Raw genomic sequence first — 25,103 nt, 5'->3', positions numbered from 1 at the left:
AATATTGAAAGGCGGCCGGGGCATTGCAAAGTCCGAAAGGCATGACCTGATATTCAAATAGCCCATACTTGGTGCGGAAGGCCGTCTTCCATTCATCGCCCTCTTTTACTCGTACCAAGTGGTAGGCTCCTCTAAGATCCAGCTTTGTATATATGCATGCTTTTCTGACTTGGTCCAGGAGTTCAGGTATCAAAGGTAACGGATATCTATTCTTAACGGTGATCTGGTTCAGGGCGCGATAATCTATACAAGTTCTAAGGTCCCCTTCTTTTTTTGGAACGAAGAACAAAGCTGAGGAAGCAGGGGACTTGGAAGGACGAACAAACCCATTCGCTAGGTATTGATCCAGGTATTGTCGGAGGTGAAGATTCTCAGGCTCGGTGAGGGCATAAATTCTACTACAAGGAGGAGTAGATCCAGGTATCAGGTCTATCTGGCAGTCATAAGACCTATGAGGAGGTAGAGAGTTAGCCTGATCCTTCCGGAAAACATCTTGGAATTCTAGGTATTCAGGAGGTAACTGAGGAGCCTCCGAGGAAATTGCTGCCAGTGCAACACCAGGTCGAGGGTGACAAGTGGAGACACATTCTGGAAACTGAACCGTTCTTGCTCGCCAATCGATCTGAGGATTGTGCTTCTCTAACCAAGGAATTCCTAGAATAATCTGGAACTGGGGGGCCTTGATCACATCGAACACGATCTTCTCATGGTGTCCATCTTGACTTACTAGCGTCACTTCTTGGGTGGTATGCGTTACTGGTCCGGAGGCTATCTCCGTACCATCCACCGTAGTAATGACGTCCTTTACAGCCTTTGGACAAAGAGTCAGATTCATCCTCAAAACCATTTCATGATCCACATAATTGCCGATGGCACCGCTGTCGACGTAAGCTTCAATCGCATGTAATCGATCCGGATGTTCAGGGCTAATGAGGACCATAGGTATCACGAAATGCGAGGTCCCGGAACTGGTTTTAACGCTCGGCAAGAGGACCTCTATTCTTGTCGGGCGAGGTCGTTTCCCTGCTCAGAGTTTGTGACCCTGGTAACTGCAGCTCCTACTGCCTTCTTGGCTGGTTTCACCGGACAGTCTCGAAAAAAGTGCCCCGAGTTTCCGCAATAGAGGCATAATTGCAGCTGTTTTCTCTTTTCCCGCTCCTTTTGTGTTAGTGGTCCTTTCAGGCCCCCTATTTGCATGGGTTCCCCGGAGTCTACTCCTTTGGTAGGAGTTGGTGGTTTGGAAAATACTCGAGCATCAAACTTGGAACGATCGGCCTTCCTGTTCTGCAGTCTGTGGTCAATTTGAACGACTAAGTCAATATAGTCCGAACAGTCTTGCGGGGGATTCACTACTTGGGCTAACACATCTTTGAGCTCTCCACGTAGACATCTATAAAACAGCGTAATCCTTTTGTCCTCAGGCCATCGAGTTTCCACTATCAGTCTGTTGAAAGACGCAATATAAGCCAAAAGGTCTTGATTACCCTGTCGCAATGAAAGGAGCTCATTGTCCAAGGCCTGCCCCTGTGAATGTCTTGCAAACAGTTTTTCCATACTGAGCTGAAAAGCTCGAAAATCATGGAGAACCGGATCATCTTGATTAACTAGAGGGATCGACCAGTCTGCCGCATTGCCACTAAGGTACGAAAGCACGAAAGCTACCTTAGCTTGATCAGTTGGAAAGGCTGCTGGCCGGCATAAGAAGTGCAACCGGCACTGATTAATAAATACTGCAAACCTCTTTGGGTCACCAGAAAATCGTTCGGGCGGAGCCAGAGGTACATTCCCAGGTAGGTTGATCTGCACTGGGTTCGTAGAGGATGTTGAAGGAAGATTTGCCCCTGATGCGGGTAACGGAGTTTGTCCGGCTTGTGACTGTAGCAATTGTCTAGCGAGATCGTCTGTTCGCTCCTTGGAAATAATCAGTTCCCTTCTTAGAGCATTCGTTTCCTGACGGGCTGCATGCACTTCTGCTCTTAGTTCCCCAAGTAACTGGGCTAGCTGGTCGGTATCCGAGGTTTCCATAGCGCCTGGGTGGGAGTTTTGCGATAGGCTTTGCGTTCTGTAATGCTCACCTGATTCCCGCAGAGGCGCCGGTCTTGACTGGGTGAATGCCGTATCTTCAAAGGTGATGTGTAACACACGGTTGGCTCTTTGGGCTGGACCTCTGTGCACTGTATGTCTGACTCGAAGAGTAAGATGTCTGCAGATAGAAAATATGGGATTAATGAACTGGGGTTATTGGGTGCCTCTCTCCTCTTCCCTTTCTCTTCTCCTGTAGAACCCCAAAGGTTAACACCCTCACCTTAGGTAAGTGAATGCCAAGCTCTCCATCTGCCTCGGGGCAGGGTGGCGTAACCAGTTTCTTCACTGGATAAGGGTGCAGGCCTCTTGACCTCAGAGGACTGCTGTCCGTCGTTAACTGCACGAACGGTAAGTTCTGGGCACTTCAAATGTCTTAAGTCTTTTGTAATGATATCTCTTGTTTTGCAGGGTTCCGGCGATGGCGGATGGCGGGCTGATGAGAGTTGAGGATCGAACCCGCGTGAGGAATAGAAGCGCCTGGAAGCACGTAAGTAAGCGCTTGTAGCCTGCTTCATGATGCGCACTAACTGTCCCTTTTATCTTGCAGGTACAAGTTCGGAGCTTTAGAGAAGCTGAAGGGTGCTGGAATACCCACTGGATTCGGCGTGGGAAGGAGTAATGGCACGTGAGTAATAAAGTTGCCCAATGTCTTTAAACGCACCTTCTTTTGTCTTTCAGATGCGGGATGCAGCGCCGAAGGCCTCCGGAGCGTGCGAACAGCTGGTAAGCTTTTGTCTTTCAGATGCCGGAATGCAGTGCGAAGACCTCCGGAGCATGCGAAGAGTAGGTAAGCCTTTGTCTGTCAGATGCCGGAATGCAGCGCGAGGCGTTGGTGACAGCCGATGGACCAGGTAAGAGATGCGCTGCCACTGAAGACCGTAGTGCTAACCTGTTCTTTCTTTGTCTTTACAGGTGCTGCTGAAGACTGGATTCCAGGATGGTAAGCCTTTGTTCCCTTAGGCCCAGGATCAGAAGCAGAAGACACGATGAGCGTTCTGCTGCAGAGAATGCAGAATAACGCAAAGCAAGATTCATCCATCGGGTGTGGTTTAAATAGCCTCCTGTAGTGCTTAGGTGTCTCCTTCCACAGCCACGCCTAAGAAAAGAGTTCCTGCTTTCCAGAAGAGTTCCAGTGTTCTGAACCTAGGGAGTGGCTCCTGCCCCACCCAACAGGAAAAGTAGTTCCAAACAGAAGAGGATCAGGGGTTCAACTGGCAGGTAAGTAAGCAGCATGGTCTGCTGCAGGTAAGTCCACCCAAGCATTATGAGCCCGGCGCTTCCAGCGCTGGGACTGGGCATCTTTATGAGCCTGGTGCCACTGGCGCCAGGACAGGGTCCAAAAGGTCCCAATTGGGACTGGCTGGCACTCGGAACCGGGGTTATGGGTCTGCTTCCAAGGCAGTCGGGCAAGTCCTGATCTTTTGGAAGCAGAGATCATGACAAAATCACTATTCCTTGCTAGTATGGACAGGTAAGGGTTAAAAACATGCAGGAATCATAGCTACAATCTGTCTGCTGGCCTGCTTCCTCCTCGTTGCAGAAAAGGAAAGCATGAGAGTGCAAAAGGGGCAGAACAACGCCTAAATATTCTTGCACAAAGGGGATGACCAAAGGTCAGCCAGCCAATCACTAAAAGGGGATAAGGGTCAGAGAACCAACCATACCAGAAGGTCAGTTGGACTGCTATTCAGCCTTAGTTATCCCCACAGGAAGTAAGAGAGATAGTCCAGGGACCTATACTGACAAACTAGTTAGAAACAATATGAAGACTGCCATTCTGGGCTCACAAAGTGCTCACAGAGTCAGAATGGCCATTTTAAGTCCACCTCTGGGCCTCCTAGACGAAGGAAAGCCCTGAAACACAAAATGGCCAAGAGCAGGATTTTTTGAAAAATTGGTTCCCAATTGCTACCGAAAAGGTACATTGGGACACTAATACGGAAAAATGGTGTACAACTCTGGTGAATCTAAAATTAAAGAATAACTGCCATCAAGCTACTCGCTAAAACCTGTGCAGGGTGATAAAATCATCCTATGGCAAAAACAGGCAGCATGAGAGGCACCACTAGTACTGGACACCTTAGGGGCAACTGTGACGAATCCCTTTGGGTTGTCACTTCCCCTCGGGCCAGGGAGGTGATGCCACTACCCGATAGTCCCCTGAAGGTGGTACTCAGTGGGAAATCCCATGTTGGGAGTGGGACACCCCCTCTGCGGGAGAAGGTAAAACTATCAAAGGAGAGTGCAGTGTGTTAACCACTAAACCAACATACATTTCTCACCCAGCCACCCTCATAGGGCCCAAGCACCGCCACCCTCTATGTCTCCTCTTTCTTCTGTTAGTTACTTCATGCATAGTAGACAGTACTATGATGAACAAGATTGAGGAAAGATTGAGAATAGGTGGCTCCAGTAATACTGACACAAATAAGGGCAGGGCAATGAAGAGCCTTACACAGAACCAAGACCAACATACTAGTTATCGGGAATTTGATAGACTGCTTAGCATAAAAACAGATGAAGGACTCTACTCAGGGTCAGTCCTGCCCCAGAGGAGCACCGAGCTGGGGAGCAAAGCTACTCAGGGAGAATGTGCTGCAATACCAGACACCAGGAGAAGAGAAACCATGTCCGACAAGGCTGAAGAAAGCGAGGGCTCATCTGAAGGCTAGGAAACCCACGTCCGGTGGTGGGAAGGATGCCATTCAAGTGGTCCAGACGAGACCCGACGTATGCCGAGAGAGCAGCGTGGCAGAGCCGCCGAGAGCAGACGTGAGAGACGAGGGTAACCCAGAGAAGCTTGCCAGAGTTACAGAGGAACAGGACTCTAGTGGACCAAGTTAGAAGGTACGCATAGGGGGGTCTGGGAAGGCACTGGGAAACCCCAGAGGATGTGGTCGGGAGGAAGTTCAGAACCAGGTTCCTTGTCCCGGTGGGACCAAACAGAGAAACGAAACCTACTGGGCGAGAGAGCATCTCAAAGAAACCAGAAGAGAGATAAGGATCTGGAACCATAACATTGAGAGATTTGGAGAGTTGTATGTGCGAGATAATGCCTGGCAGGATAGTGAATAGGGCTTGAGCAAGAGACAAACCTGAAAACAAGGTCTGGGACCCGAACGTTAAGAGGATGGAGGAATCATGCATGCAAGATAATGCCTGGCAGGATAGTGAATCAGACATGCGAAATACATTTTAAACCTGAGAAAGGGTTCTGGGAGCCACATAACAAGAAGGGAAGACTACGGGAAGAGAGATCCGAAGAAGACCAGCAGAAAGAACAAGTTACTTCTTACTTTGTAACGTTCTTTCGACGGGATGTTGCTCCGACGTATTCCTCATTTTAGATATCTCCTTCCAGCTCTGCTGGCCTCGGAAAGATTTTTCTCTAGAGGGCGCTGCGCGTCGACGTCCTCCGAGTCGATGTCCCTCGACAGCCGCCGTATCGACGTCGACGTCATCCTGCCTATAAAGGCCGCGCGCAGCGTCTGTTGCTCAGTTCCGTTTTGTAGCCCACAATAATACTTTCTGGACTAGACTAATCACCCTGAAGAAGCGTAAGCTGCAACAACAAGGGAAGTAGAACTGCGGGGATGGATGGGAGGGTCGATGAGAAATACGTCGGAGGAACATCCCGTCGAAAGAACGTTACAAGGTAAGAAGTAACTTGTTCTTCGAAGGGATTGTGTCCTCCGACGTATTCCTCATCTTAGATAGGCTCCCATAGCAGTATTCTATTATTGGAGGAGGGAGTACTGACTTCACGCTGTCTTCTATTGATGAATAGAATGCAGTACAGCCCTTCCAAACCTAGTCTCTTGACTGGAGGAGGAATCCAAATTGTAAAATCGTGTAAAGGTATGGACAGACGACCATGTAGCGGCCGCACAGATGTCTTTAACCGGCACGCCTCTTTTGAGGGCCGATGAAGCTGCAATACCTCTGTTCGAATGAGCCCTAAGGTTTTGAGGGGGCTCTTTCCCTGCCAGTTTATAACATTCCAGAATGGCTAGAATGATCCATCTGGAAATGGTCTGTTTAGTTATTGGTAACCCCAGCTTGTGACCTGTGTAACCTACAAACAGCTGGTTTGCCTGTCTTATCCTGGCTAGTCTACTGATGTAAAAACTTAAAGCCCTTCTAGGGTCTAGCCTGTGTAACCTCTCTTCCTCTTTCCCCGGATGAGGAGGAGGATAGAAAGATGGTAGGGTAATCTTCTGAGTGATATGGATTTCAGAAACCACCTTTGGGAGGAAATTAGGCTTCACTTGCAGGACAACTTTGTCTTTGTGAAATATTGTGTGAGGAGGTTTACAAGAAAGAGCTTGTAATTCGCTCACCCTTCTAGCAGATGTAAGTGCTATTAATAAAACAGTTTTAAGGGTAAGGAATCTTAACGAACAAGAATGGAGTGGTTCGAAAGGTGTGCCCATCAGGAAAGTTAGTACTAAGTTTAAATCCCACAGGGGAACTTGGAATGGTCTTGGGGGATAAACATTGGTTAACCCCTTTAGAAACTGTATTACCAAGGGTAACTTGAAATAGGATGGTTCTTCCGCAGTGCGCTTAAAGATGGATAGCGCTGCGAGATAGCCCTTAATGGTGCCAACTCGAAAGCCTGAATTCGCCAAATATAGAAGGAAGGACAAAACCATTGGTGTACCACATGAAAAAGGGTCGATATTCTGTTCTCTACACCAGCTGCAAAATCTGTTCCAACGGCAGCGGTATAAAGACTTTGTTGCTGGCCTCCTTGCCGAAAGCAACACCTCCATAACATCATCAGGGAGGACCCAATCCTTGTACCTCAACCTTTCAGAAGGGCGAAGATCTCTTGAAGGACTTCCTGAGCTAGTTCCCACTCGTGGGAGACTGTGCTCTGCCTGCTCAGAGCGTCCGCTGTCAAGTTCTTCTCTTCGGCTAGGTGAACTGCCGATAGAGAGATTCCTTCTTGGATTGCCCAAAACCAGAGCTGCATCGCCTCTCTGCACAGGGGTAGTGATCCTACGCCTCCTCTTTTGTTGAGGTAATGCATGGCCACTGTGTTGACCGTCATTATCAGGACGTTTTTCCGTTGTACAGCTGGCAGGAACGCCTTCAGCGCAAGTCTGATGGCTCTCAGCTCTAACAGGTTGATATGTAGTCTGGACTCCGATGCAGACCAACGACCGCTGATGGTCAAGTCGTTGGCGTGGGCTCCCCACCCCGTGAGTGAGGCATCCGTGACTATTGTTATCTCCGGCCAGGGTTGCCAAAAATGTTCTCCTTTCACAATGTTCTCCTGACAGGCCCACCACTGAAGGTCTCGAGCCACCCTGTCGGGAACCTGAAGAAGATCGGTCATTCTCCCTGAGAATTGTGACCACTGAGTCCTCAGTGCCCACTGGAGGGATCTCATTCTCAGGCGAGCCTCTGGCACTAGGAAAATGCAGGATGCCATAAGGCCTAGAAACCTCAAAAAGTCGAAGGCTGGGAGACGTTGGGCATCTTGGAACTTGGTAGCCATCTGTAGAATATCTTGAGCCCTCACCTCTGGTGGTGAGGCTTTTCCCAGCGAAGTGTCCAGGATCGCTCCTATGAACTGAAGACTCTGCGATGGTATCATTTGTGACTTCTTTAAATTGAGGGAGAAGCCCAGTCTGTGAAGGGAGTGGCACACGTGATTTAGCTGGATCTGAGCTTGTTCCGAAGAGACAGCCCTGATCAACCAATCGTCCAGGTAGGGGTAGACGTGAATCCCTTCCCTCCTTAGACTTGCCGCCACTACCGACATTAACTTGGTGAAGACCCTCGGGCGGAGGTCAGCCCAAATGGCAGCACTCGAAATTGATAGTGAGAGTTGCCAATTGCGAACCTCAGGTATTTCCTGTGTTTGAGATGGATAGGCACATGGAAATAAGCATCCTGAAGGTCCAGAGATACCAACCAGTCCTGGAACTGAAGGGCCTGGAGGATCTGAGAAAGAGTGACCATCTTGAATTTGTCTTTCCTGAGGAATTTGTTCAATTCTCGCAAGTCCAAGATGGGTCTCAGTCCTCCGTCTTTCTTTGGAATGAGCAAATAAGGGGAGTACCAGCCCTTGTTCCTCTCCGCTACAGGTACCGGTTCTATGGCACCTTTCTCTAGCAGGTCCAAAATTTCCTGCAAGAGGAGCGGATCTGGAGCTTTCTGAGAGCTGATCCCCGGTGGATGACTCTGAGGTATGCGTAGGAGAGGCAGGCAGTAACCTTGGGCAACTGTTTCCAATGCCCAAGCATCTGACGTGATAGCCTGCCATTCTGCCAGATGTTGAGTCAACCTGCCTCCTACAGGTGTCCTGTGAGGGAAGTCCTCAGAGTGGTTTTGGGGCGGCTGATGCGGATGCCGATGGTAAAGAGGAACCTGCTGTTGCTGCGGCTTTTGAATATCTACCCCGTCCACCTCGGGTAGTTCTTCTTTGTCCCCTTTGAGCCGGTCGTCCTCTACCTCTTCCGAATGCGGAGTAGAAGCGAAAGGACTTGCCCCTCGCAGAGGTTCCTGTGGGACGAAAAGGTGTCCGACGGATTGCAGCGCCTAGGGATTTTGCTGCTGCTTTTGAAGCTTGCAGTTTCTCTAAACTGTCATCCGCCTTTTTCCCGAACAAAGAAGAGCCATCGAATGGCATGTTCAAGAGCCTGGCTTGCACATCAGGGGCAAAACCAGACTTTCTCAACCAAGCAAATCTCCTGGTTGTTGTACTTGCCGCCATTGCTCTGCTGATACTGTCAGCCGAATCAATGCCCTGTCTGGAGAGATTCGCACATAGCGTCTTTACCATCCTGTATGATATTCAGGAACGCCTCCCTTTCTTCTCCCTCCGGGATGCAGTCAGCCGCTGTAGACGCACACTCCCAAAGTGTATGGCTGAATCTAGCAAGGGTGCAAGTAGCATTAACAGATTTTAACGCCATGCTACATGCCGAAAAAACTTTCTTTGCCATAGCATCATATTTTTTATCGTCCCTGTCCTGTGGGACGGTAGGATAAGCCGTCTTGACATTGGTAGAAGATGCTGCCTGTACCACCAGACTTTCTGAGGATGGGTGTTTTGACAAAAACTCCGGGTCTGTAGAGGATACCCTGTATTTTGTAGACAGTTTTTTATTTACTGCCGAGACGACATCTGGGGTTTCCCAGTTCGTCATAATCTTCCTCTGAAGAGCTTTATGAAAAGGCACCACAGGATCCTCCTGTGGGCCTTTGTCAAGAATATCCGTGAGGTCATCTTGTTGGAAAGATTGTGAAGGTGCAGACCACCCCATAAACTCTGTGATCCTGGCCATTAAGGCTCTATAGGGGGTTTCAGCATGCTCCCCCGGGTCTGGCCTAGCAAACTCCACCTCAGGGGAAGTGTCTAACCCACTTGCCTCATGTAAGGAATCATGAAGATCCTTTAACCTGCGTTCTTCAGAGGAAAATTCCTCTCTAATTGGGGTTACAGGTCCCTGCAACTCAAATGTGTCTTCCTGTTCAGACAATTCACCCTCTTCCATAATTGAGGACATAGTTCTGAATTGTTCTGAACTCATAAAGGGTGTAAATCCCATTTCCAAGGCAGAGGGTGCCGAACTTGTCATAATCGGCCTGGAAAACGTCAATGTCGTTGACGCCGAAGGCTTCGAGCGTGGCGTCGAAAACAAAGGCGGAGGCCTCGATGACCTCGACAGAATTGGGATTCTACTCGACAATCTCGAAGCCATCGTCATCGAGGACCTGGGGATAGTCATTGGGTGTGTCGTGACCGTGAATTTTCTTGGCGTCGACGCCGGTGTCGAAGCTGGCGTCGAGTCGACAGACCCGTGTGTCGAAGGTCCCTTCGACAACGGCGTCGAAGACACCGACCTCGGCGTCGACGGAACCTTCGTCGACGGCATCGACGGAACCTTCGAGGAAGGTTTGGAGGTCATAGTCTTACTCGAGGGTTCTAGACGCGCTCGAGAGGTTTCCTTCGCCGGGTACTGCGACTCGCAGCGTTTTTGACCTTCGGGTCTTTCGACCAGAGCATCGCTCTCGGCAGTCTTCGAGGGGGTCGAGGCCGCTTTCTCGAAGACGCTCATCATATTTTTGCGGAATTCCTCCCATTCAGCCCGGGAACTATGTTTCGTGGGGCAAGGGATTCTTTTTGGCGAAACAGAGGAAGAGGAAGACGGAGAAGGGGATCTTCGACGTCTCCTCTTCGAGTGCTTCGATCTCGAGGAGTGATGGGACCCATTCCGAGACCTGGAGCGCGAATGGTGACGAGGAGACGAATGTCTCGACTTCGTCGACGAAGAAGAAGCTTTAAAAGTCTTACCTTTCTCCAGCTTCCCCCTACGCTCCTTCAGGGCCTTAGCTGTCATGGACATACAGTCCTCGCACTCCGAACAATGGTGTTCAGCTCCCAAACACCACAGACAAACTCTGTGAGGGTCAGTCAGCGACATCTTTTTCCCATAATCTCGGCATTTTTTGAAGCCGGATCGAGGAGTTGTCGGTTCCGACGAAGAAGCCATCGAGTACGGAGCGAATAACTCGAGGTAAATAGGTTTAACCTGACAAAACTGAGCAACGGTATTCCGAGGCACTGAGTAAGCGCGGAAAAACGGAACTGAGCAACGGACGCTGCGCACGGCCTTTATAGGCAGGATGACGTCGACTCGGAGGACGTCGACGCGCAGCGCCCTCTAGAGAAAAACATTTCCGAGGCCAGCAGAGCTGGAAGGAGATATCTAAGATGAGGAATACGTCGGAGGACACAATCCCTTCGAAAGAGACATTCTTTAATCAAAGTCAAGAGAAGATCAAGGGAAGAGAGCTATTCTTTGGCAAAGTTCAGAAGAAGATCCGCAGGAAAGACATTCTTTAACCAAAGTCAAAAGAAGACCAGGGGAAGAGAGAGATCCTTTGGCAAAAGTTGTGAGAAGACCAGAGGAGCAAAGTTATATCCTCTGGCAAAAATCCAGATAGAATTGCTACTGTTCAAATAGAGACTGGAAGAGGCTCGAAGAAGGGGGGCACTTTTCCCATCTTGGTGGAACTGTAAATAGTTGCCAGAGAAGGCCTCGGCAAGGGAATACCCACTTTTGACGGACGTTCTGTCATCAGTTTTGTATGAGGCAGGGAACCCCCCCTCTCCCTCCAGTTATAGGGACACTTAGTGTTTTTCCTTATTTTCTGTTAAATAAAAGTTTATGCCAACAAGCATGCCACCTTTTTGTCCCGAGTCTACTTCTGCACCCTGACACAACCCAGTATCATATAACTTATATGAGGTAAATAAAAAGAGACGTAATGGCAGGGGGAATTCTCCTTACGTCCCTCTGGCTAGCAAAAAAAGAAAGGGAGAAAAGGAAAAAACAAAAACTTGAGCGGGCTCCCAAAGGTGTCCCAAGAATAACCAAAATAGAAATTCCAGATTCTGACTGCCCTGGAAGTTTTTCCTGTACTCAACAAAGGATTCAGTGAGCTCTAAACAAAGAACTCAAATATTAGGAATCACCTATAATTTCAAATGTATTTTTTAAGTTCTGCTCTTCCCTTCAGTTAAAGCAAGTAACTATATACACCCAACTAATTATTGGGCACTAACTATTTTTCCTGGGAGTGAATCGCAGTTTCTAAAACACACAATGATTTTCTGGAAAAATTGTGCTGTGTGTAGAAATTGTTTTACACCCTCCATCACTAGGTTTACTTATCATAGGTGCATGTGTATTATTTTCTACTATGTCCTAAAGCGTCTGGATTTTTGGACTCATTTTTTCTGTGAGTTAACGTCTGGTATCCCCATCTTCCTACTGCCTACCAATAAGGTACTAACCGTTTGGTCTAGAACCTATCATATATAACAGGGGTGGGTTGTCCCTTTATGACCCTGTGCTTATATATGCAGGCCCATAAGGTATTTTACCTGCTTTGTTGTGTAGTTACCTCTCCCTCAACATTTTATTTTATGTTGGGTGCCTTTCTGAGCTAGTGGCCCTTCAGTAGGGCAAGGAGAGTCGTATAAGACATTTAGAGTTTGTATAATACATTGTATTATTTAATACTATGCATCATGTGCCGAGTACTTATTTGAACTGACAGATCAATATGTGTAACATTATACAAATATATATTTGCCAGTACATTAGTGTGGTGCATTTTCCAATGATCATTGTGTGAACTAATTGTACCTTTTTGTCAGTGTGCTAGCCTGGAGTGTTAAGGTTTGTCCCTCTGTCCACATTACTTATCTTCACTAAGGTCAGTGGTTGTAGATTTCACAACGGTTGTGCAAAAACTGCCTTAACATCACTGCCTAGGGCACCTTTGTCTTAAAAAGTGATATGACTCAAGAGAGAAAACGGGCTGTGGAGAAAGTGTCAAAAAATCACCACAAAACAAACCTTTCAGTAGCAAACAGCTGTAGGAGAGGTATGGTATCACAAGTATGACACTAACAATGGGTACAATTTGTAAAACCTTTATTGAAATTGTTGGGGTTGGAGAAACTGCTATTCTGCCCTATAACTAAGATGGGAGTAGTCTCGACCATCAAATAATAAATAATGCAGTCCTAGTGGAGTCTTTCAAATCAAAACGGCCTATACTAACAAAACCTAATGCCTGCCCTATCTCTTGTACAAAAAAGTGTAAAAAGGAGAAATGTATGCAAAAGGAAAAGTAATTGTTCAAATAAATAAAGGTGATTGAACAAGCTCTCCTCCCCTCGTTAGATCTCACGGAATAAGGCTGTCCCTGTAGGCAGGATGACACACTCTGGCTCGGCTTCCAATACAATAAACAGTTCCAAAACATGGGTTGAGGCCCGTCTGGCCTTCCACGTTTCAGTCTCTTTTCTCAAATTCAAAATAATGTTTCAACCAAAAAGTTCACAAATGTCCCCCTATGTCTGGCTCAGACCTTTCACCACACAGTTCTCGTAGGCCCTCCTCAGCTGGGCTCAGACATCTCGCGATAAAGTTCAACACAAACTTGAAAGGGGGGCTCCCTTCCTCAAGCTTCTTTCACTTTGGGTCTCCCTTGGTCGGGTTCGGACCACTTTTGAATGTCAAAGACTTTCAAATGTGTGTGGTTTACTTTTCAGGCCATTGCAAGACCACTTTGACTCAAAGTTTACAGTTCAACTATCACTCTCCCCTTCTCTAGGAGTTAAATCTTGTTATTTCACTTTTGCTGTTTTTTCGCTTTAATGCTTCAAACAATTTACTTTTTACTGAGACCTTTGTGTGGGCTACTTCCTCTCGCTGCACCACTCCGTAACTTAGTATCGCTGTTTTTGCAGCTATCTTTTACTTCAAAGTTCTTTCACAGGTCTGCCTTTCCTCGCGTCTCACTCACACCCATGCATCCTCCGCTTGTAATAGAATGTTGCTATTTCAAACTTTAACACACACCAGTCTTTCAGGTCACTGATCAACTCAGCAGTTGTGTGCGTCTTTTCCTTGGTTTTGCGATATCCAATTCACGAGTCAAGGTTAGTACCACAGGCTTGTCCTTGCCATCCCAACTCTGCCATTCACCCGGGCGGGTCGCTGGAATCCTTGAAACACAATGCAGTCTTCACTTGTGGGATCTGGCCTTCTCCACGTGTTTTCCGCAGCCTGTCTGAGGCAATGACTTCTGGTAAGGTATTCTTGGGGTTTTCAACCCCTGCCCTCACCCCCTGGTCCATCACTCTGCTCCAGTACGTTTGCCTTAATTCCGGAAGTTCTGCTCTTACTCGTGTTCATCCTTGCTCAGAATGTGTTTTTGGGTTCTGCCTTTTATTCGTGTGAGGAGAGCTAATTGGTATCAGGTGAATGCACTTAGAATCAAGTGCCTGACTCTGCCTAACCCGATTAGCAGGGCATGTCCAGTACGATGTGTGAAAGTTAATGTTGTTACTCACAGTCACCCTCCTCCTCGGCCGAGTGTTTCTGTAAAAAGGGGGTGGGTGGGTGGGTTGGAACCTCGGAGCATCCTAAAACATAGGATGGGTTGGATAAACAAAATAAGGGGGGAAAACCGCGTCTCACCATCAGTTATCTCACCCCCACTCCCCAAAGACCGCTCTCCTAGGTGATCCTCCCGCACTGGTCCACCCCTAGGGTGTGGATCCAAAGGTGATGGTTGTGCCCTGGCCACCTGAGAGAGAGACCCCCCCCCCACTCCCTGGGACTAGCGGGTGAGACACCCTCTGGTTTCTCACACAGCAATTGAAAACACATAACAGCTTTAAAACTCCATGAAACTACAGGATTTATTGTGGAGTGAAGAGGAACAATGTGTTTTAAGAAGGTTTATGTCTGAAACCCATATACAAAAGGTTGACCTTGCAGACTCCAGATCGAAAGGCCATATTCCGCAGGGTCAACCTTTTGTAACCAGCCCTTCCCTGGTTACTTTTGGGGAGGGACGCCCCTCCACCCAACCAAAACCACACAGCCACTGCACACCCCAAACTCCTGCCCCTGTGTAGCCCCCATCCCACTTACCTTCTGCACTCTAGCACACCAGCCTCACACTCGTCCAGCGCCCCTAAAGGCCAACAAATGGGAGGCAGCCCATTTGTATGCAGCCTCCCATACGTAGGACTTTAGGGGTTTTAAGATCACCTGCATATAAAGCAGAACAAATAACTGGGTCCAAGTAGCAGCAGTGTCTTCTGGGAGCTGGTAATAGCATGTGGCCTTAAAGTGCCATTGTCGCCTTTCCATGTTTTATTTTAATTTGAAATTTTCCCTTTGCCTTCACAGTTGAGGAAGCCATTGTAAAAACAAACTGACGTGCTTCTTGCAAGTTCAAAGTGTTTTGGTTCCCATACATATGCAGAGATTTTTAGGGTTTATGAAAATCAATGGTTATGACCCGACTGAGAAATCCACCATCCCACTCTTCAACCTTCACTAGCACAGGCGGTTTTCACTGCCCTCTTATTGTTCCTTGGAATCCCCTTTATCACTGATACGTTGGCCTCTAATTTGACCCTGATTGGTTTTCCTCCAAATGCAAGCATTAAACCCCAAGTCTAAGCCCTGTGTTACATTGATCTAGTTACATGAACAAGACCTACAATTATTCTCAACCCTTTCTTATGGGTCCAGACCTACCTTGCCAAGTTGCATCTGTTGCTGGTACTGCTTCTGTTTCTCCAGAAACTGTTGATGCTGCTGCTGCATAACCAGCTGCTGAAGGGCTTGGGGACTCTGGGGAAGTGGCGATGACTGTGTACGACTGAGTGGTCGATGCCGGGGCAGCTTGTTCACTGTCCTCATGTTGGTAGGAAGCCTTTCTCCAGTTACCAATGGGGACTGGCCATGGAGTGGAACTGGGAAGGAAAGAAAAAAAAGATGGATTACTGCCAATGGTTGAATGACCAAAACAGGGGAGTGGCAACATAAACTCAAGTCCTCACACGATCCAACATACCTGTCATTCTACTGCTAGTACACAAAAAACGGTTCTGCTTGCCACATGTTCTTCAAATAATCATTAGATACTTTAGAACCTGGAGAACATCTGCTCTGTCGGAATGAATAAACTGAAACAAATGCATCAGTTATTCCCTATAGCAGGGGTGCTCTCCTAAAACAGTATTCTGTCTCTAAATGTCTTTAGAAGTTCATTTTAAGGACGCCCTGCGTGGACAAGTTTCCTTTGGACTTTTAAATTCTTCTGAATTCATTTTAGGAACTTTTCTCGAACCTTTTTCCAGAAGAGTTACAGCGCCTTAAAGGAATTCACTTTCTTTTCTAAAGGGGGAGAAAGTACAGCAAAGTGGCAACTACAGGACAGTTAAGGACGGGAGGCAAGATGTTAGTGAGAGGCAAAAAGCAGGTTGTGGTGTTTTGGCTCCATAACAAGAAAGAAATGCTGAAAAGCTATCTATTTCACCTACACAAGAGGAAACCTTTGCTCAAATGAGTAAAAAGACAGACATTTAAGAGCGGTACTGAAGATCAAAGCACAGACTATAACAAGTGCATGATTTGAAAAAGGAATAACCACACAAGGCTGATGTTCTAGATCTACTTTGTCTACTTTTGCACATAATAATGTATGCACACTTCTCTGGTGTGGTCTGGTTACATATGTGGAATTCAAGTTCTCCATTAGGGTGTCTTCCTAATATTTATAAATATTGCGGGAAATCATAACATCGGCAATAGCAATTCTGTAGTTATTTTTGAGTTGGACCTGTTCCCCCAGAGGAAGAGCACCTTTGAGGTCTTTCGACTAATTTACACAAATGTTTACAAACAATAAAAGACCTGACACTGCATTTTTAGGGAAAGCTTTGTGAGGCTTCTTCGAAGGAAGGCAGACCAGGTGGTGAGGTTTGGTAAGATCCACTTTTCCCCATAGGCGATAGTTTGCTCTCATGCACAGCCCAAATCTCTGGACTGATTTGTGCCAAACTTTCACAAGGAGTGGGGGTGTGGTTCCAAAAGCATGCTTTGGAAAGTTTGGCTCTAATCCGTCCAGCAACTTTTTAAAGCTGACCAACCAATAGCAAATTGGGGCTATGTGGGTTTTCTCTGATGGATCTGTGGACTGACCCATCACTGAAGGACCAAATATTTATATCCGTGGGGACCAGAAAACATTTCCAGAGATATAACAAGGGGCAACCATATTGACTCAGGAGACATTTTTGTTTTTTGCCAGCTGGTCAAGATTTTTTAATGTCATGTCACTGAGTGCCCCTGATTTAGCAGGGTTTAGCCAGGCCTCACACTGCAAAAAGTCAAAATTGGAGCATACTGTAGCTGTCATGCGGCAAAGGGGGTTGAAGGGTCAGTTTACTCCAGTTCAGCTGCCCTGGAGTATTCCATGACATTTGGGGGAGAGCAGACGCCAACCGAACTACGATTTCCAGCATCCATGGAGAGAGGCGGTGAGCCGTGCACTTGACCAATGCGGTTGCCTGCGACATCACACCTCGGTTAATGCTTTCTGCACACAAAACATAATTGATTCTCAACACTTTGGCATCCTGCTGTGATTTGCTCCTTCCTGCTTCCTGTGATTTTACAGCCATCTCTTTTGCTTCGGTTTGGGATTGCACCTTTGGATTCTCTTGTTCGAATATGGCGTGGTTTCCATTCACTCATTTTTCGACCCCAGCAATGTTCCTTGAACTGCTTCTGGACTCGCCCTTCCTATATTGTGGTACTGTATTTTTGACTCTTCTACTGTGAACTAGAACTGATTTTGGATTGCCTTATAGATCCCCTTGGCTTTAGTATTTCCTGAATTCCTTCATGTTGGCATCCTCTGGCAGTCCTTTGATATTATAGTGCACCCTCATGCTGTTCGAGTAGGTCCATCGAACTGCGTTTTCTTTCTTTCTACTCTGCATTGGGAACTAATCTTCTGATGTATGGTCTTGGACTGTGGCTACCTGAATCATCCCCATTATAGGTCTTCTGTGGGCTTTGCTTTTTTGGACCTTCTTCCACATATTTGGCAACAGAAATGGTTGTATATGCTCACCCCATTTTGTGGTTCAGAACAGTGCACACAAAATGTGAGTTGCATGAATGTGAATCAGATGTGATTGGGAACACAGCATCCCAGATAATCCTTTTCCCCATCCTCTTCCAGAGTGGTGGCACAAGTGGAACTGGGCTGACCATCCTGGATTTATTTGGGGGATTTAGGACCAATTCTTTAGTCTACCACTGAAACTTGAATCAGATGCACAGAGAAGATTGAGGACGTTGGAACCTCTGCTGCTGAAGACGACATTACCAAAGACAACTTCCGTAAAGTGAAGCTTTGCTCTCGAAATGAATATATCTGCTAAGTTGGGGTCCTTCTGTAGGACAAGTGGCCACAACTGGTTCACCATCCTGCATGTCGTTTAGGCACCCCCCTGAATCTCGTGGACAGACACTTCCTCCATTGCAGAAGATCTTGGTATCCTGCAGCAAGTCTGACAGAACAGCATCTGCACTGGAGATCAGAATCTCCGACTAGTCAGACATAAACCAAACACTGACTTCAGCCCATGCACCTGCAACCCCTGGCACACCTATATCACAACCAACAGCCTGAGAAGTCGGCACAGCAATTCTTACTTTTCTGAGAGTAGATGTTTTGAAAACCGGAGTAAGGAGATCTAGTGCACATACGACTTTCATTGCCTCGTTCATGCCGTAGGAATGGCATGGGCATGAAGTCCATTCCCTACCATTTCCATCACCTGTTTAGGAAATCATCCCACGGGTTCCCTCAGTGGTCTGGAATTGGAAGTGTCCCCTTCCTTTGTTACGAACTTAGCTGTTAAAGGTGTTGGACCTTTTATACATTATTTACCTGTTGGAAGACATGTCTCGTTCCAGAAGACATAATGAAATTCCTGAATACTTAAAACAGGTGAACTTGAGACACATGTCTACTAGGTTTTGGACAACTTGGCAAACAGAAGGACTTAGTAAGTATTGTGGTTATAACTAAGTTAAATGGTCTATCGTTTTGCCTTTAACTCATTTTTTCCCTTTATTTTACCCGAGAATGCATGGTCTGTGCTTTATTAAGTATCAGCAATACAACATTAATTGAAACCTTGAAGTGGTGTGCAAGCAACCACATGAGGGGGGCTGCCTGCTGTTTACATTCTGTATATAATTGCGGAGCGTGGGGGCGGGAGGGGTGATGGTGGGAGGATGGTATTTAGAGCTGTTGATTTTAAGTGCAGGTTTTTTCTTTTAATAAAAAAGAACATTTATACATTTGAGTGGAACTAATAGTTGCCAATATGTGTGTGTGTTAATATTATCTCTATAACAAACTCATGGTGGCCTAACTTTAAGCCTTACTGCTCAGCCTATTCGACACTGACAATTAAGTTCAAGCTAAGTGTGAAAGCCCTTGTTAATGCCATTAGGTTGACCTTCCAAAACCGCACACTAAGGGCGGTTCTGAAAATCCCTCCAAACAAATTGCATCTTCGATTTTGTCCATGCAGGGCTGGTTACCTTGCACACCTGACAAATACCCAATCAGGTTTGGAAAGTTCCTTGCATGACTTCTCTCATTCACTCACCCTTGGCCCACCAGGTCTGCCCGCAGGAAAACGGTTCTGGATTGCAACGAGACACTCAGGACAGCCACCCTTGGGGAAATACTTGCACCCAAACTCCAATTGGGTAACCTGCCATCAACCAGTGGGGTCCTTACAGCCAGTAGTGAGTGATTTGCTTTAGTGAAGGCATGGGATTATATTTGCAAGTAACTGCCATAATGGTACTACCTGGCCATAAAATGATGCCAGTGCCTGGCAAAGGCCTACTAACTATAGACAAGCAAAAACTAGTTTGCCATTGCTGGTTTTTACAAGGACTTCAGTGCAAGGAACAAATACAACACACACACACACACGCACACACGCACACACACGCATCCCCACTCCCCTATATAGTACAATGCTTGATGTTACTGCATGATAGAACAAGCTCAAAAGATATCCCGTGAGAGTGTTTTGGGTGGGGATGGGGCACGTAATGGGTGGGAGTGGACACAGGGATTAGCATCACCATGAGCAGTCATTGGGTAGGAAAATAACCAAACAACTCCCAGAAGCTATGTGTCCCTCTTCGGATCCCACCCCTCTCCAATCTGTAGTTTAATGCAATAGATTTGGTTGATAGGTGACGTTTTATGACCACCAAACAAGCACAACTAAAAATATAGTACATGTCATATCCTGACACAGAGGCTTACAGTTTCATGGAGTCAGCATCTACATTTGTGCCTCAGATTAGGACTCCTCAAGGAAAAGTTGAGTAACCAGGTCAGATAAAATATAAAAATCACAAGTGTACATTGTCAGATTTGCAGTTTAGGACTTTGACCTTAACAAGCACTTTATTTAAGGCACATTGTTTTATGGCAATTATTTTTCAGACATTTTCACTTGTATTATTTTTTCATATATTTCCTTTTTGCGGTATTTTTCGCATCTTTATTCTTTTCACCAAAAAAAAGAATTATGCCACAACTAGTATTTTTCATAATTTATATTCCACTTGTTCAAATATATTATCATGTTTAAACAACTCCCACATGAACAGTAATAATGCAATCTGGTGCTGAACTAAAAAAGCATACTCACTAGTAAAATATTTTCTCGTTGGCAAACTAGATGGGATATCAACTTCACTACATGGTCAGGCCTGGACGCCACCCCCACTGCCAGGTTCTTGGTGGCCACCGGCCCCTCCCATTTTTCTATAATTTCTTCATTTATCAAATAAATTAAGACAGTAAAGCAAATTATTTTTGTCTGTATTTAACAGAAATAAAACAGAAAACTGGCAGACCTGTGTGTATTTAAGCTTTCAAAGTGTGAAATGAGTAATGGCTGAGTTCTGTAACCATTCTTTTGCCACTGGCTCTTTCCCCATCACCCCTTAAGCGCGCCCTTGTGCACCCCCTTCTAGAAATTCCACCTGCAACCCTTCCTGCCCAGCTAACTACCGCCCTATATCCACTAGCCCATTCTTGAGCAAACTACTGGAGACGTTGGTAATCACCCAACTAATCCATCACTCCAAATATGTTGGTTGTCCCCACGACCACCAGTCTGGCTTCAGGGCAGGCATAGGCACGGAAATTGCTCTCCTGAACCCCGTGATGACTTGCTCTCAAACCGCGACTCCAACTCTCCTTCCGTTCTCATCCTCTTCGATCTGTCCTCTGCCTTTGACTCTGTCAATCACACCACCCTCATAAATTGGCTATGTGATACCCTGGGCATCACTGACTGGGCACTGGATTGACCGCTTGCCTCTTGAATGGGCCATCCCAAGTGCAATTGGGCCAGTTTCTCTCCTACATCTCACTCTCTACTTGCGGTGCCCCTCAGGGCTCTATCCTCTCACTGTGACTTTTCAATATTTACCTTGCCCCTCTCGCCCACTTGATCTCCAGCTTCTCTACTAATTTCCAATGTTATGCTGACGACTCACAGTTTCGCCTTTAAGCTTGCCTCCTCTTCCTCCTCGCCTTCCTCTCTGATTTCTGACTGACTGCCATTCAGGCATGGTGTGCTGCTAACAATCTCTGCCTTAATGCCAGTAAGACAGAGATCCATCACATTGGGACTCCTGCACCCTCCTTCCCTCCTACTCTCTGGCTGCTCTCCTTGGGCCCCCTCCCCTCACCCTTGTGTGTAGCAAATAACCTGGGGGTCATCTTCGACTCCTTTTTCTCCTCCTCGCCTCATATCGCTGACCTTGTCAAGATATCTCATTTTCAGCTTCACCTCCTCAGAGGCATTCTCCCTTTCCTCACCTTCCCCCAGAAACACAACGTCTCCAGTGCTCTGGTTCTCTCCAGGCTGGAATACTGAGCCTCTTCCTTAATCTGCCTCTTTCCTCCATCCGGGCCTCTTCAAAGAATCGACAATAGGACTGCAAGACTTATTCTTGGCCTCAAGGCCAGGAAACGCATCTCTCCAGCCCTAAAATATGTCCATTGGCTCCCTGCGACTGCAAGGATCACATTTAAGACCCTCTACATCATCCACAAGGGTGTATGGGGCCCGGGACAACACTACATCCAACTCGCTCTCCCTAAATACCTCCCTTCTAGAGCCCATTCGGTCTTCTAGTTCTAACTCTCTGTAGGTCAGACATTTCTCCAAGTAGAGAGGAGGGGGTAGATCTCTCTTTGGCAGGAGCCTTCCTCCGGAATGGCCTTCATGCCTATCTCCGTCTTGAGCCGGATATCCTTAAGTTCCGGAAGCTTCTCAAGAGCTTCCTTTTCTCCTACTCCTTCCCTCTCCACAGCTAGCGCCCACATGCCTTTATGTCTGGTTACCTGTTCCCTCATGAGCCTTACTGGGGCCAGGCCCTCCTTTAACCAGTCTTCCCCCCTGACCCATTTTACCAGCACTTGTCCTCATGCACCCTTCCCTGACTAGCCTACGAAGTCTGGTCCACCTCCCTCCTTCCCACTAGCTTACCCCCATCCCTGTTCCCTGGGTACTTGCCCTCTTGGGCTTCCCTTAGCACTTGCCCAGCCCCTGGACCCCCCCTACCCTGCACTTCTCCGCCTTCCCCCATCCCTGTACTTCCTGTCACTGCACTTGTACGATCCAAATGTCACAAGACCTAGTAAGACCGTTACTGTTAATTTCTCCCTTTCACTCTGCCCTCCCCCTCCCTCTCCCTCTCCCTCTCCCCTCCCCTTGTGGCACCTGAAAACACTTCTTGATGTACAGGCGCCATACAATTGTTCAATAAATAAAATGTTAAGCAAGAGGGCTTCTAGCGGAACATATGAATATGGCACAAAGGATGGATTATCTGATAGTGGATAATGGGTTCCATTTGCTCCCTGTGACATCTACATCTCAAACCGGAATAACCTCTGAGGCTTGACAGCTTTCTTGGTCACATTTCACATGACTACTGGTTGTCAGCTTTGTCCTCGGATGGTACAAAATAACACTAACCTCTCTGACTGGCTTTAAGATACTGTGTCTGGACTGCTGTAGTTCCTGGGCAGATTACAGCCTTTTTTTACTGGGGCCAAACCTATACTGGAGAAGGCCAGTTTACTAACCTATAGAGCCAAGGTAGTAGCAGTCTTGCTGCTCCCTCACCACACATTTTGCAGTACAATGCAGGGTACCCGACTTGGAACCCCAAGTTTTAGGTAGCAGTATTGCTTGGTGCAGAAAGTCCTATTAGAGCCACTGTATCATTCATGTGAGCTGGTGTGAGACTACACACTGTGCTAATGCTTCCCAGCAAAGTGACAGCAGGCTTACTCCTGCCAACATAATGAAGGCTCAAAATAGCCCCCCTACAGCAAGTGGAGGTGAAGCCTGACTTTACAGGAACTTGCAGGGAAACCAGAAAAACACATTTTGCAACATGAGGATTTTCAAACTTGCTCCCTGAGAGGATTTCGGAGAGGCCAACCTAGTTAGTGAACAGGCTACAAGTTAAAGTAAAAGGTAACAGATTCAGCAGTAAGGCAGTCTTCAGAAGACCGAGGTTGAGGTACAGCTAAACAGCTAACACACAAAGCACTCAAAACAGGAAACAGCAGTACAAAAATATACTAAATTTAGGAAGCCTTTAAATTCTAAGCAGGTACAGAAAAAGGCAAACAGATATCACTAAAACACGCTTAAACACACACGTAAACAATTGGTGATCGCCAAGTCAAACGCACAATTGTGTAAACGTCACAGTAAAAGTAATGAAAATTAATGAAACAAGAGAAACCGTGAGAAGTTAAGTGAAAAAACAATGAATTTGAATCCTAAACCATATACCCTGCTTTATAGGATTAAGGCCCCCCCGACGGCTTCAGAAGTTGTTCCCTAAATAGTAAGTACGCCTAGTGCCTCAACACAGTCAAAGTTTCAGGTAAGTACCTGAGTAAAGAGCAGGAAGTCTTAAAAGTCCCCCCACAACAAGGTTTAGCAAAGTCAACAGGTTTATCACAGTCCCAGAACAAAAGCACTCTAGGAGTGTTTAAGGTGAGTTAACAGGTTTAGGGAATGCTAACAGGTTTAGGGAATGCTCTCCCAATCCCACCACACTAGAGGTTTCCCTGTGGAGGATCCTTGCCCAGAGGTCCACCGAGCTCTGGGCAAGGGAGAGCTCGGAGAGTGAACCTTTTGACAATACAATTCCATTGGAGGGAGTGGAGCGACAAAACAAGTATGCAGTATGCATGTTTACGTTTGAGTAATCACCCCGATGGGACACAATTGCTGGGGGCACATCTGCATTGGTCCAGTTGCAGGTTTTCTAGGAACCACATATGCATAGCTGAAGTCGGCATATGATTTGGCTCAGGCTAGACAGCAGTTTGATGCTCCGATTGGATTGTTCTGAAGATCAATAGCAGGGAAGCCCAGACACTTCAGGACAACCGCTTACAGCAGGTCCCATGGAGAGAGAAGATTTCCCCAAGACACAGCATCATCAACGTTCACCCCATTCAGGGGGTGGCAGGTGAGACATGTCGTGGTGAGGGAGACTTCGCTCCAGGAAGGTCCATCTCTGTTCTGAAGGCAGCAGCAGCAGGAGGGCAGGTCATCAGTCACAAATCAGCAACCTGCCGAGTCCTGACCTCCAGTTCAGTACTGTGACCAGTACAGTGGAGAGGCCTTTGCAAAGGATGGACAGCGCACCGGATGATCCTGGGGCACTTACAATCGCTTCTGATGGATAACTTCTCATGCAAGGGATGGCCCAACCAGTACAAGGGTTGAAGCACTGATGAGGGTCTTCAACAATATCATTGAGAGACAGTGCTTCACTGGCACTTAGCTTTGGCAATGGTGGTAGTCCGTAGCAGCAGTATTCCGTCGTCAGCACAGGCTTCGATTAATCTGGGTCTTGGCTCCAGTGGTAATGTAAGGAACGCCTGCAGGGCTTCTCATTTCCCAAATTCTAGCTGGTGGTTGTTCCAGCCCACCAATGGCAAGGATCTGCACTATTCGAACAGGTATGGGCTGACCAACATCTACAGACACTGACAAGCCCTGGCTGGTAGGTGGATTCAGCCAGTACAGTCCAATCCCACATATCCGGCCACGTCACACAACCCTTACTTTGCCTGAGAATCCAAAAAAAAGTGGAGATTTGGATTTTATTCACGCTTTTGTCTAGTTTAGCCTTTCATGACATCAAACTTTAAAATAATTGAATACATTCCATTTATATACAATACAAAGATAAAACTGAACAGATTTTTTAAAGAATAAAACGTGTAGCGTATAGTTAAAATAAGATGCAAAAGTAGTTTACAAACCCACTATCAAGTTAAAAAGCCAAGTTTTCATAAACCAGCAGCAGTATTGCCCCCATGACTCACAGTACAAAAATAGCTGCCAAATATAACTCCAAGTCAAGTCTCATCCTCGACCCCTTGCTCCATCCATTCATACAGCCTCTTTCTAAATTTACCTGCCTCTTCTCTCCGCCTTTTGCAACTTATCCAGAACAGGACTGCAAGACTTGTCTTTGGCCTCAAGCCCTGGGATCGTATCTTTCCAGCCCTGA

The 25,103-nt window shown here is 46.8% G+C and overlaps 1 protein-coding gene across 10 annotated transcripts in view; it reads right to left on the bottom strand.

Moving 5' to 3' along the window:
- HDAC5 (histone deacetylase 5) overlaps positions 1-25,103 on the bottom strand; it is a 2,156,790-nt gene that overhangs the window by 595,626 nt on the left and 1,536,061 nt on the right. For all 10 annotated transcript variants that reach the window (XM_069634322.1, XM_069634324.1, XM_069634323.1 and 7 more), the window contains one exon: positions 15,177-15,394. In XM_069634322.1, coding sequence (XP_069490423.1) covers positions 15,177-15,394 — 218 coding nt within the window. The remainder of the gene's footprint in view (positions 1-15,176; positions 15,395-25,103) is intronic.

Source organism: Ambystoma mexicanum, chromosome 13 (genome assembly GCF_040938575.1).
Source record: "Ambystoma mexicanum isolate Mex_15411 chromosome 13, UKY_AmexF1_1, whole genome shotgun sequence".
Lineage (NCBI taxonomy): Eukaryota > Metazoa > Chordata > Amphibia > Caudata > Ambystomatidae > Ambystoma > Ambystoma mexicanum.
The sequence above is the reverse complement of the archived record's forward strand: the minus strand, read 5'-3'. Positions and strand labels throughout refer to the sequence as shown.